The sequence below is a fragment of the Stenella coeruleoalba genome, assembly GCF_951394435.1.
Source record: "Stenella coeruleoalba genome assembly, chromosome: 2".
In the NCBI taxonomy this organism is placed as follows: domain Eukaryota; kingdom Metazoa; phylum Chordata; class Mammalia; order Artiodactyla; family Delphinidae; genus Stenella; species Stenella coeruleoalba.
The window spans coordinates 75,877,287-75,891,336 of record NC_137147.1 but is presented as its reverse complement, the minus strand read 5'-3'; the positions used below and the strand labels follow the sequence as shown (position 1 = coordinate 75,891,336).

Genomic DNA, 14,050 nt, shown 5'->3' with positions numbered 1-14,050 from the left:
TATAGTTGCTTTACAATATTGTGTTAGTTTCTTTTTTTAAAAATTTATTTAATTAATTTATTTTTGGCTGTGTTGGGTCTTCATTGCTGTGCACGGGCTTTCTCTAGTTTTGGCGAGCGGGGGCTACTCTTCACTGTGATGCATGGGCTTCTCATTGCAGTGGCCTCTCTTGTTGTGGAGCGTGAGCTCTAGGCACGCAGGCTTCAGTAGTTGTGGCACGCAGGCTCAGTAGTTGTGGCACAACATGCTTCATTGCTCCGCGGCATGTGGGATCTTCCCGGACCAGGGCTCAAACTCCTGTCCCCTGCATTGGCAGGCAGATTCTTAACCACTGCACCACCAGGGAAGCCCCTGTGTTAGTTTCTGCTGTACAGCAAAGTGAATCAGTTATACATATACATATATCCCCTCTTTTTTAGATTTCCTCACCATTTAGGTTACCACAGAGCTCTGAATAGAGTTCCCTGTGCTATACAGTAGGTTCTTCTTAGTTGTCTATTATCTACATAGCAGTGTATATATGTCAATCCCAATCTCCCAATTCATCCCACTCCCCCTTCCCCCCTTGGTACCCATAAGTTTGTTCTCTAAATCTATGACTTTATTTCTGCTTTGCAAATAAGTTCATCTGTACCATTTTTCTAGATTCCACATATAAGCAATATTACACAATATTTGTTTTTCTCTTTCTTACTTCACTCTATATGACAATGTCTAGGTCCATCCACGTCTCTGCAAATGGCACTATTTCATTCCTTTTTATGGCTGAGTAATATTCCACTGTATATACATACCACATCTTCTTTAATGTAATTTTAAATATAATTTTCTCTACCGCAAATCTTCATATTATCTCTCATTATCCTCGTATTGGTTTCCTATTGCTGTTGTAACAAATTACCGCAAACTTGGCTACTTGAAACAATACACATTTATTCTCTTACAGCTGTGAAGGGCAGAAGTCCAAAATCAGTTTTACTGGGCCTAAATCAAGGAGTTAGAAGGATTACACTCCCACAGTGGCTCTAGGAAGAATCAGTCTTCTTCTCTTTTCCAGATTCTAGAGCTGCATTCCTAGCGTTCCTTGATAACCCCTTCTTCCATCTTCAAAGGCAACATTGTAATATCTCATCTCAGTCCATCACATTGCTTTCTGCTCTAGAGTCAAATCTCCCTATGCCTCCTCTTATAGGGACACTTATGTTTGCATTTAGGACCAACCCAGAAAATCCATATTTCAAGATCCTGAACTTAATCACATCTGCAATGTCTCTTTTGCCACATAAAATAACATTCACCAGTTTTAGAGATTAGGACCTGGATATCTTTGGGAGCCATTATTCAGCCTACCACAATCCTGTGGGGAAAAAACCCATACAAATTATTTATTCTAATACTCAAAAGATCTAGTACTCATCTGTCTACAACTATGTTTCCACCCACTCTTTTCATATGTTTCTTCCAACTCCTAGTACTTTTTTTTTCTTCTATTCAAATTTTAGCTATTTTAATGGATTATCCATCAAGTTCAAGATTTTAGTTCTTCTTTTACACATGCCTGATCTGATCACTTCAGACAACAGAGATAAGTTCATCTCTTAAGATATGATATTATTATCCTGTATCTAGTACCTTGTATACAGGTGCATGTTTCTTTCATTTATGCCTTTTTCCCACAGTAGCTGGTACAATGCCTTACATACAGAAGTTTCTCATTTGCTTGCCTGTCAATATCTTCTACTCATTAACCACTCTATTATTATTCTGCCCCCATAGTAGGTCATCTCCCGTAATATCATTACATTTCTCCCCACTAGGTCCAAATGCCTATTCAACCACTCTAGGCCTACATGAACGTGCCTTCACTTTTATAATTTACGGACAGGTGACTGTCTGACATGAGGAATAAAACTACAAAATAAAAAAATATGATGAACAGATTTTTGAACTGTGATGAGAACAAATTTACATCAGTATAATTTGCCATGCATTTAGTGATGTTCATAGCCATGATCATAGTGCCTGGTAAATAGGCCCAAAAGGAAGCAGCCCGTAAAAATGTTTACAGTGAGTATGATTTTTGTAAAGATAGCTGAGCAATTCCAGAATTTTCTAAAGGAAGGCAAGAGGGAATTTCTAAAGCTGACTAGGGAGCAGCTCAGAGGCACTCCTCTAAAAGGGCTGGATGTGTACCCAGGGTGAGTTCAGCAATTCGTGCTGCTCTTGTCTTTTTCCACCTGGGCAACTCAGGGTTATGTGTTCCATGAGCCTTGGATGAACAGGTTGCTCCACTGGGGCTGAAACCAGACCAGATTGAATATTGGCCTTTGAGTGAAAGTCTTATGGGTGGCCTGGCTCTAGAAATCTGTCCAACTTGTCACCATATCTGAACAGTGATTTTGAATACAAGACACACAGGGAAGAACACACAAAGTTAAGTGGTGCAAAGCCTGGAAGGAAAATAGGAAGCAGAAACATGTAGGGTGCAAAAGGGAGATGTAAGTTGATGGCACAATCTGGTCAAGAGAAGAGAGCATGAAAGTTGGATGAGGAAGGGATAGAAGGTGAAAGGTGTCACCAAGGGAGAAGTAAGAGTCATCACTCTTCATGGAGGCACGTTTCAAGAGCCCGTGCTCCCAACTTTGCTTCCCCAATTCCTCCTCTAACAGGCCCTGCCTTCCGTGCCCAGGAGAGCTCTCAGAAGGGGTATTGAAAGTGACAGGACAGAGATCTCATGGAGGACATGGGATTCTTGGAACAGCCTGAGCTGGAGAGACAAGGAGCGCACACGCCAGCAGCATAGCCTGCAGCTGTCACATGCCCAGGGCTCTGCCAGCTCACCTGGCCCTGCTCTATGACATTACACGAGACAAGCCCCAGGGCCTCCTCAAGCCCTCCTACAAGGACCTGAACTCAAAGTCATCAGAGCTGAGTGAGCTGAGCCTCTTACCTAAAGGATGTATAAGAGGAGGGAGGAGTGTCAGCAGTGGAGTAAAGAAACCAAACATGCAGAGGGTCTGAAAGCTAGAATGGGGCTGAGTTCAAATAGTTCTCCAGAAAGACAGCAAACACCCCAATTTGTCTTCCCAGGAAGAGTGCATGAGAATGTCCCCTTTCCTGCCCCTATGCCAGCACTATGTTATTTTAAAAAATCTTATTTCTGCAGATTGGGCAGGTTAAAAAAAAATTATATCACATTGTTTTGTTTTGTTTTGCGGTACGCAGGCCTCTCACTGCTGTGGCCTTTCCCGTTGCGGAGCACAGGCTCCGGACGCGCAGGCCTGTCAGTGGCCATGGCTCACGGGCCCAGCCGCTCTGCGGCATGTGGGATCTTCCCGGACTGGGGCACGAACCCGTGTCCCCTGCATCGGCAGGCGGACTCTCAACCACTGTGCCACCAGGGAAGCCCTAAAATGTCACAATTTATTTGAATTGCGATTTGATCCTTATTAAATGAAAATACTCTGAGGATAGATTCCATCTGATAATCCTCAGTTACTTACACTTTAATAGGAATGCATTTATCTGCAAGATTTTTTTTTTTTTTAATTAGAAAAGGAGGTTAGGGGAAGAAGGGAAGAAAAAGCACTGAGAAGGAAAGAAAGGACAATTAAGCCTAGGGAGAGGGATAGGAAACGGAATCAGAATTCAGAACATAGAAACACGGGCCTAAAGAACACATTTCAGCTACTTTTGCCCAGGAAATGATGCTGCTACCAGGACCCAATGCGTCATATGATAGGGACCAGCTGTTTTCTGCTCAGCATCTATTTAGATGCTGGGGGCTCTGCTTCCTTGATGACATTCACACTTTCACGAAGACAACAATGACAATGGGATTTCCACAGAAAAATGAGTAATAGAACTCAGCTGCAGAAGGGCCACCCAGAGAGGTAAGCCTTTACTTACAATGTTGCAAAGTGTCCTTTACACATGATGGCCATCCTTTTCCCTCCATAAATCTAATCAATCTGTTAGAACTTGATGTTTACCAATGACAGAGTTAACAACTGGCATAGGTTGATCTGACCTTAAATTAAGTACAAATAAATAATGCAAAAGTTGACGTCTCTCAACTGAAAATATAAGAACAGAAAGGGCCGTCTAAATCTTGTGCATTGCCCGTGTCTGCTCCAGCTCTCTCTATGAGTTTCTGGCTATCACTTACAGGATTAAAATGTCATAGCTCAGAATTAGTGATCTCATAATCTGGCCCTTACTTGCCAATTACTCCCTTTTTTTTTTTTCACTACCCCCCAGTACTAATCTCCCCACCCCCGGCAACTCCAACGAGACCAGTTTCTAGACTCCCTAAGAAATAGAATTGTGGAGTAATAGACGAGGAAAGAATCTCAAAGATTATCTAGTTCAAGCTCCTCACTTTGCAGATGAGGAAACTGATAGGAACAGAACTTAATCAAATCTCCAGACTTAGGAACCTGTCTTTCACTTCCTTCTCTTCCTTTGCCCTCTCACTCTAAAGATCCTCTGCCCGTAGCTGAATGAGGAGGAACTAAAAAAACAGTCCAGCTGTAAGAACTAATAGGGGAAAGGAATGATTAGTGTGAGTCAAAGTCCTCTCTGTTCCTTCTGAGGAAATAGATTGAACCCTGAGGGTCTTGATCCCTCCCTTTGAAATCCTTATCCATTTCTTTCTAGCCTTTAAGGGAAATGGTTTCTGACCAGTCAGGCATCTTCTGATCTGCTTTTCCCTTTCAGCAGGGCACAGAGGCATCTTCTGAATAGGAGCAGGTACAGCTTAAGTTATACACATCGTCCTTAAAGAGGACCTTAAGAGATGACCCCAACCACCTCTACACCTAGGATAAAGTCTGGGATTAGTGTGAGATGAATGAGGTACTCGCTGCATGTACAAAATGTTAAAGGTCCAATAATCAAGATAAATAATATTTTATTGCAATATTTAAAAATAAATTGAATGTATATGACACAAATGAACCTATCTACGAAACAGAAACAGACTCACAGACATAGAGAACAGACTTGTGGTTGCCAAGGGGGAAGGGGATGAGGGAGGGATGACTGGGAGTTTGGGGTTAGCAACTGCAAACTATTATATATAGAATGGATAAACAACAAGGCCCTATTGTATAGCACAGGGAACTATATTCAATAGCCTGTGATAAACCACAATGGAAGAGAATATAAAAAAAATATGTATATGTATAATTGAATCACTTTGCTGTACAGCAGAAATTAACACAACATTGTAAATCAACTATACTTCCAAATAAATAAATAAATAAATGAATTTAATGCAAAATAATCCCTGATGAACAATTATCAAAATTTTAACCGCAAAAAATAAAATTTTTTTTAAAAATAACAGGATCTGACCCTGCATTGGTACAACTCGTGTACCCCACCTCATCCTAAATCTAACCCTGTCAGAATGGGTCTTGATTTAAAATTCAGATATTTTGTTCATCAGGGATTTTTGCATTAATTTTGATTTTTAAAAAAGTTATTTCTCTATATTGCTCAGGGGGTTTTGGTGCTCCTTCAATTTTGCGTGTGAAGTGAGTCCCTCACCTTACCTAATCCCAGTCCTGTGTAGGATTCACCCTTGGCTCTCATCAAATGAAAAAGGACAAGGAATTAAAACACATGCAGAGTTTATGGTTTAATTCGGTAGATTTTCTTTTATTAAAGCAGAATAAAAAGATCCCAGCTCAACAATACTGAAAGGATAAATGCATTTCACTCAAGGCATGACCCCATGTCCACAATTCAGGTGCGCCTCAGGGAGAACCAGCATCAGTGTCTCTGCGAGAGGAGACGAGAGGGCGGCCGGCTCAGATGCTGGTCTCAGGTTATTCATCATATCTCTGGATATTAACTGGCCCCATGTCATCACAAGTGACGACAATAAACCCCTCTGTGGGGGAAATGTGGTAGCTGCAGGCAGGATATCTGGTGCCTTCAATGAGCTTGCAGACTGTCATTTTGAACTTGGTCTCACTCTGGAAGCAGAGAAGGGTGGAATGGTTTTGGCAAGCCACCTTCCTGAGAGAATTGCAAACACTGTTGATATTTCGAGGCCTCTCATGGACGAAGACATGCTCCTTTTTGCAGGTGTTGTTGGCTTCCTTGATGAGTCTTTATATGATCATGTGGTTGCAGTACCTTACAGGAACGTCACTCTGAGGGTAGTCCACGTGCAACTGCTCTAAGGTTGCCGCCATTACTTCCTCATCCAGCTCATTTTCCCAGAATAGAAGCAGCAGGAAAAGTATCACCATTAGTATTACCAGGGGTATGAGGTCCTTCACATCTTTTGCTCTAACTCCTATAGAGTAAGAGGAGACAGAAAATATCAGGGGGTAATCAGATTCCTCCAGCACCATCCCCTGACTTTGCTCCCCTAGCCTTTGATATTTTATTTCCTTCTCTCTGTTGGTGAAAATCATGCTAACCCTGCAAGGTCCAGCTGGAGGTCCAGCTCCCCAAGAAAGCCGTTTCTGACCATTTCAGCTCTCAGAGTTTGGCACTGAACTGTTCTCTAATTTTTCCTGTTGTTTTGTGTTTGTTGGCCTCCACAGCGCCTTAACAGTCAGTATCTCATCTCCTATTTCTCCTGAATCCCTCAGAATGTTTAACATGGAGCAGAACATACGGAAGGTATTAAAAGTACCCTTGTCTGATTGTTTTATTCGTATTGCTGAATGACTTTCTTTCCCATGATTGTTTTAACCTTGATCCCACCAAATTCAATATGCGTTTAGCGCTTTCTATTAATCCGTTCTTCCCAGTTCCTTCCTAATCTCTCCCTCTGTCAGTCCTACTTGGTTCTGCGCTACATCCTCTCACCTTTCCTTTTTGCTGTAACTCTCACAGGTAACATATCCTTGTGATCATGGATCCAAGAAAGTCCTTTGTGTCTCGCTGTTCCCAGACAATAACTGGTAGGGTGCCAGCTGTGTGTGGGGAGGCCAAGGGGAAAAAGCAGAAAGGGAGGAGCCTGTAGGAGGGGAGTGTGCTTGGCTGCCAGCGGGAAGAGAAGTTACTTTCAGAGGGACAGTTGGGTAAGGCAGGTCCTGAATGTGTCCTCACTAAACAAGCGTTGACATTTCAAAACATTTATTATAGTCCTGAAGTGTGCCAGATGCAGTACTGTTTATTTTCCAAATTTTCATCGGTCCTTACTACAAACCTGTGAAGTAGCTGTTATCTCCATTTCATTAACGAAGAAATGAGTTGCAGAAAGTTTCAGGTAGAGATGTGAGATGGCAAGAGTAATAAAAATCTCACTTTCTCAATGCTTAACCCTTGAACTCCAGTTTCAGCAAGTTTCATTCCCACGTGGTGTCCAGGACAGGGCAGAAACAATTCCCTGACGTTAACATTAGTCTTGATAAAGCCCCGGACTCCTGGCAAGTATGGCAATGGTTTCCAATCTCTGCTGAACATTGGAATCTCCAAGGCATTTTTTAATGCCACCTTGAGGCATTCTGCTTTAATTAGTGTTGGGTAAGACCTGGGAGTTGAGATTATTAAAAGCTTTCCCAGTGACTCTAATATGCAGCAAAATTTGAGAACCACTGAATTATAGTATACTTGGGAGACCTACATGGAAAATTAGTAGATGAGGGCTTGGTAAAAGATAGTGAGTGGCTCAAGGTATTGAAACAATAGAATTCTTTTTGTTGCCAACATCTCCCAGTCTTTGATATAGGCATGGAAAAAATGGACTTAATTGTACTATTTCTTGCTCTGAAATGATTTCTTTTTTGGAAAGACAGCTACATAGCCTCCTTTGTATGTATCTGTGTCTTTCTAATTGTCAACTAGAAAGCTATTTGGGGGTTAAAACTTGTCTGGGAAAGACAGAGAATCCTAGAAAAGACTTCAAAGAATGTGTCTCTTTGTATGCAACAAAAACAAAAGCATAATTCAAGACCATGAAAATGAACAAGCAGGAGGTGATTATTTACTTTCCAGAAACTTTCATTCTGGTTGTCCTTTCACAATTCAAACTGCTCTGTTATGGATATGTGTTGCAAAAATACCACAACGTTATAAGTGCATAGTTACTGTTGACACATTTTTCAATTAACGGATTTTGATTTGCACACCATCTTGCAAACACATTTCCATTGTATAAAAAGAACTCTTTCTACATATTGTAACATGTTCAATATTTCCTTCCAGGACTTCCAAGCAACCAAATTACAGATGTTATACTAAGTTTACAGGCAAGGAAGCAACCCTTGTTACAAAATTTATCCTCAACTGAGGCAACTCAACCTACCTCTACATTTCAGAGTTTTACCCTCCTGAAATAGAGTTGAGACTGGTTTCAAATGTTTAATAGTGCTGGCAGCCTCGGAGAAAACATTTGTAATGCCTAAAACCAACTAAGGATTAACATCTAGAGATAAGGGTTTCCTCCATATCAACAATAAAAAGACACAAAAACTCCAGAGGAGAAAAGATTGTCAAAAGTTATAAAAAGTCAATTTCAGAAGAGGAAGCGAAAATGGATGACGAACAATGCTTAACTTCGTCAGTAATCAGATAAATGGAAATTAACATAACCAAAAGATATCAATTTATAACCATTGGATTATCAACAATTAGAAAATCTAATATCAAGTGCTGGAAAATATGTTACTGGGCAGGAGAATTGGTGTAGTGATATTGGAAACTAATCTGGAAGTATTTGGCAAAATTATAAATGGGTATAATCTGAGACTTTGTAAGCCTGTCCCGGGCATAGACTTCAACATAGTTCTTCCAGATGGAGTACGTGCAGGGATGTTCATCATGGCATAACTGGTGGCAGAAAAGAGCTAAAGGTAACTGAAATGTCCCTCATGAAGGGGATGGACAGGTAAACATGTGTTACATACATAAAATAAAATAGTATAAAACAGCTTCAAATAATGCACTAGCTTTACAAAGGCTATTTGGTGTGGTGTGAAAAAAAGAAACAATGAAAATCATTTCCAGTTGATTTAAATTGAAAACACGCATGCTCCAAAATAATACAAAAAATTTTCCAAGGACATACAATATTTAAGTAGGATGGAAGAACGTGGATTAAATACTCTAAGACAGATGCCCATGAGGATGAGAGAAATAGAAGCAGGGATAAGGAATAAAAAGGGAAAAATAATAAAATTGAATAAAACAAAAGAGAGGCCTAGCATGGGCCATAAACAGAATATGATCAACTCAATTCTGCACACCTGAAGAGGGAAGGGAGGAAAGAAGAAAAGAGGGAAAGAAGGAAGGAAGGGGATGGAGGGGAAAGAGGAGGAAGAGGTGGAGAAGGGGAGGAAGAAACTGGGCCTATTATCAGATGACTGCATTTGACCTAAAGTCCCCACCACCCTCCCTTTGCTAAGCCTCAAGTCACCCTCAGGAGACTGCAGGAGGCAGGTAGCGGCTGGAGACAAATATTCGTGCCAGGATGTAAAACAACGTTAGTAATTCCCCTCACCACTCATTTTGTCAAATTAATAAGCTCTCCTCCAGGACTGCTAGAAACCCACCCAGCTCCAGTATTGTCTGAGACTAGGCAACGGCCTCAAAGGGACCGCAAAGGAAGCGAACGCTCACTCTGGATGCCTTCAGCTGCCACGTATGATGTTCGACCATGCTGAGGCCACCAGTGGAGAGAACACATGGAGGGAGAGAAATTCTCAAAGAGCTCCGGCTGCTTCAGTGCCTTCAGAAAACTGTGGAGGTTATTCTGTCCTGCAGAGGTGGTTGGCTACCCTTGCAAGACTTCTACGGTTGCCCCATGCCACGCTCACCTTAAAGTCACGCAGCAGATTGTAGTTTCCCCAAAATGGCCACAAAATATTTTCTATCCCACAGTCTCTTCCAGAGCCTTACCACTCCCTTAGCAAGAGGTAGAGTCCCTGTCCTTTCCTGAGAACCTGGGTGGGCCTCTGTTTGCTCCCACTTACACAGCATGGCATGACCTCTGAGCTGTGGTCACACAGCTTCCACTGGGCTGTGGTTCTCCTAGGATGTTGTCTCTGGGGGTCGCGTAGAAAGAAGTCTGACTGTGTCGAGGCCACACAGGGAGAAGCCACAGAGAGAGAGAGAGATGCCCAGAATGCTCCACCTGTTTCAGCTCCCTGTGAATAAAACCACACGCGAGGCCTCGAGCAAGAACTGCCCAGCTGAGCTCAACCTCCAGATTCAGGAGCAAATGAGTGTTGTTATCGTTTTCGGCCACCACTTGGGGGTCATCTGTAAAGCAGCCATAGACAACCAGACTAGAGGGCTCACCACTCTGACACATGTCCCCAAGCAAATCCAATTCCACCGCGTTTTAGCAAATAATAGATACCACTGACGTTTTCTTGGTTATAGAGTACAGGTTGTCTCGCAAACAAGACAAAACTAGTTTTTAAAACCTCCATCTGAGATAAAACCCCCCAAGTTCCTTTTTAACTCCCCCATCTTTCTCCATCTCTGCCCTGAGAGCCTCCCTTCTCCGTGGTGCCAGCTCCTCTGTGTCTCCTGGATTCCACCTGCCCCTCTGTGCCCCCTACCTTCCCATCAATCACCCTGTGACCAAAGAAAGACCCTTCCTGAGCATCGAGTCACTTAAAAACTGAGTGGAGTATTGTAAGTAACAAATATTTTGCTACCCAGCTGGTATAGATCTTATTCTACAAACTCGGGCAAGAATATTGGCTTCACCTTATTGCTTCTATATCAAATTAAAACTAATTCTAGGTCTTTTGCCCTACGAATCTGGGGAGAAGTTCAACTTGGTCGTTATTACAGTTTCCCTTTCCTCCCCAGGGACCCAGGGGGATCTGGAAGGATACTGTCCTTGCTCCTTCCCACTATGGAACCTGTATTAGGCAACAGCACTAACTGGGGGACAAACATTCTAATTAGCTTCCCTTATAAAAACTCCTCGAGTACAGGGTTCAGATTCAGGATCTCGATTCATGGTTGTACTAAGACTTGATTTCCTCAGTACTGACTCTATGGGATTTTTGTCACCTACTGTAAGGAACTTTTATCATTCACATGTTATTCCATTCAATGCATATTTATTGAACACCTACCTATGCCAGACACTATTCTAGACACTTGGGACACATCAGTGAAAAGACAAAGATCCCTATCCCCCAACTGACTCTAAATCAATCCCTGAATATGAAAGTTGATAATTAAAATATAAGAATTGCACATTTATTCTGCCTAGCCCATAGGAACTATATTTCAGGGTAACCAGAGCTTTCATGTGGTAAGGGAAAGTTCTTCTTTAGAGAAGAATAATAACTAATAGATATGAAAAGAATGATAAAATTTTTAAAAGTCGCCATTTTATAATCATTTATGAAATTATTAAGTCAGGCAAAATTTATTTGGTAGGTCGTAAAACCATTAGGAGAGAGGCTTATGGGAAACTTTGCAATGGAAGAGCTGGATGCCACCCCCTAGGTATTCAGAGAAGTGAAGAGCTAGTTATTATGTGCCTTTTAATATGATGCCATAGGAAGTGCACAGCATTGTTCAGGAAGTATCCTTGCCAAACAATTGAATCTAAATTAATTAAGCCCTAGATTTAACTTCCAGTGTATAGGAAATAAAGGGAAATGAGGCACATGTTAAATAATACCTCAAGGAAGCAATAAAACAAACCCAGATGGTGAGACATTCTGCAAGATACCCAACAAGTTTTTCAATTGGTAAGTGGCACGGAAACAAAGAGGGAGAAACTGTTATAGATGAAAAGAATCTTCAGATTTGGAATCTTACTGGAATTTATTATTATTTTTTTTTGGCGGTACGCGGGCCTCTCACTGTTGTGGCCTCTCACGTCGCGGAGCACAGGCTCTGGACGCGCAGGCTCAGCGGCCAGGGCACACGGGCCCAGCCGCTCCGCGACATGTGGGATCTTCCCGGACCAGGGCACGAACCCGTGTCCCCTGCATCGGCAGGCGGGCTCTCAACCACTGCGCCACCAGGGAAACCCTCAGCACCACCCTTAAGACAGAAGTTTGGAAGTACCTCTGGGTTGAGATCTGCTCTCCTTCCTCCCTGTTCAGTTTCAATAAGAAGCCCCCCAAACTATCTTCATCTACTACCCTGGTGTGGACAACAGTCAGAAGATAGATAGCCCAAGCTTCTTTCTAACCTTGGAAGTGGAGCTTGCCCATGAGGAAATTCATGCTGGTTGCCACAAACTCTCAGGCATTCGATGTAAGCCCATGTATCAAGAAATATCTCTGACTGCTGTGCAAAGGGCATGGGACTTTATCCGTTCCTCCAGGAATCCTTCTTTGAATTAACAACCTCCATCTTCTCCTTGAGTCTCCATATGAAGCCTTCCTTCAAGCTTCCTGTACACAACTTAGCATTAGTGATTCCTGTGTGGTAATGGCAAAGGGTGTATTTGGCCTCCTGTCCCCTGTCCCAGTGTGCCACTGGAGAGCCAGAACGATGTACTTGCTTGCACTAGTACGCTGCCTGGTACTCACAGGAGATCAAAAAAGGGTAAAGGATTTCAGATCTTTTTCTTTTGCCACTAACTAGCTGTGTGATCTTGGGAAAGCCCTGTCACTTCTCAGAGTCCCAGTTCCTTTATCTCTAAAATGGAGGTGGTAGAAAAGAATGAAGGAAGAATTTGACTATCTACCTTTCTGCTGTCACAAATGAAGGCTTTGAACTACATTTAAATGACCTCAGTGACTATCCTCTTGAGATGACGATTCTCTGGCTACCACTTCTATTTCCCCCCACCTCCCTAAATCAAAGAGACACCTCCCTAAATCAAAAACACTAACTATTGCAAAAAAAAAAAAAAAAGGCATGAAGCATCCCTGTTCTGGGGGAGTTGATTGGCTACCCTTGGCACCTGCAGAGCTGTTTGCTAGACAAGATGTTAATAGCAAGAGTCATGCAATACCTTCACAAGGCGCTCTGGGCGCTCTTCCAGCTGCCCTCCCACTACCTCCCTGTCTCTGTCCAGGTGAGGTAGACAGACTGGAGCTTGCATATATCCAAGAACGAGCTGCTCCTGATTTGGGCAGGACATGTTCTGAATCAGAGGCTGTCATCAACCTCAGCCTTGCAGGTACAGCCCCAGGCTATTCACACAGGAGGAGGGAGGTCCTGTACTCCCTTGGGGGCAAACCAAGCCTTTTCTCTGTGTGTGTGTGTGTGTGTGTGTGTGTGTGTGTGTGTGTGATTTTACTTGTATTCCACAAATGACAGCCACCAGGTGATAGGCCAGGAGAGGTCAGGTTGAAGGGAGGTTGACGTAACCATATAAAACAGCTGCTTGGTAGGCCCTTCAGTTTCCCACTTCTGAGAATGCTTTGATCATAGCATACCTGGCTTCTTATGTGTGTCCCCAGGCTGAGCCCTCAACAGTTTCCTTTGAATCCTCATCGAGTAAGGAGCATTAACCCAGCTTTCCCCTACAGCACCTCCAAGCACATTCACGGCTGTCCTGCCATTCCCAGCTCTGCTCTCCTCTTGGGGGCCAGTTCCAGCTTCCCTGAAAATCAGATAAGATTCCTTGAAAGCAGATGAATGAATGATGGCTAATCAGCAAATAATCACCAAGGCCCTAAAGAACCCAGATGCAATAAAAATAAGCAAACAGGGCTTCCCTGGTGGCGCAGTGGTTGAGAGTCCGCCTGCTGATGCAGGGGACACGGGTTCGTGCCCCAGTCCAGGAAGATCCCACATGCCGCGGAGCGGCTGGGCCCGTGAGCCATGGCCGCTGAGCCTGCGCGTCCGGAGCCTGTGCTCCGCAACGGGAGAGGCCACAGCAGTGAGAGGCCCGCGTACTGCAAAAAAAAAAAAAAAAAAAAGCAAACAATCAAAACCAAAAATAAAACCCACCACCAACAAAAAAACACCCTTCCTTTTCAGAAGTCTCCAGCTAGAACAAAATGAGCAGTGGTCTGGGAGTCATGAAAGCGAGGTTCCTATCTTCATACCGACTTTGCCACTAACTAGCTCTGTGACCCTGACCTGCATTCCATGGGCCTCACTGACCTCCTTTGAAGTGGCTCTGGGAGCTGGCAGAGTTGGTGGAATG

The 14,050-nt window shown here is 43.0% G+C and overlaps 1 protein-coding gene across 1 annotated transcript; it reads right to left on the bottom strand.

Moving 5' to 3' along the window:
• Window positions 1–5,449: 5,449 nt before the first annotated feature.
• Window positions 5,450–13,647, bottom strand: LOC307182052 (putative inactive ribonuclease-like protein 12). Its single transcript, XM_079913156.1, is given in 3 exon segments — window positions 5,450–6,122; window positions 6,126–6,310; window positions 13,335–13,647. Coding segments are annotated over 3 exon segments (531 nt in total). The 5' UTR covers window positions 13,393–13,647; the 3' UTR covers window positions 5,450–5,834.
• Window positions 13,648–14,050: the final 403 nt, after the last annotated feature.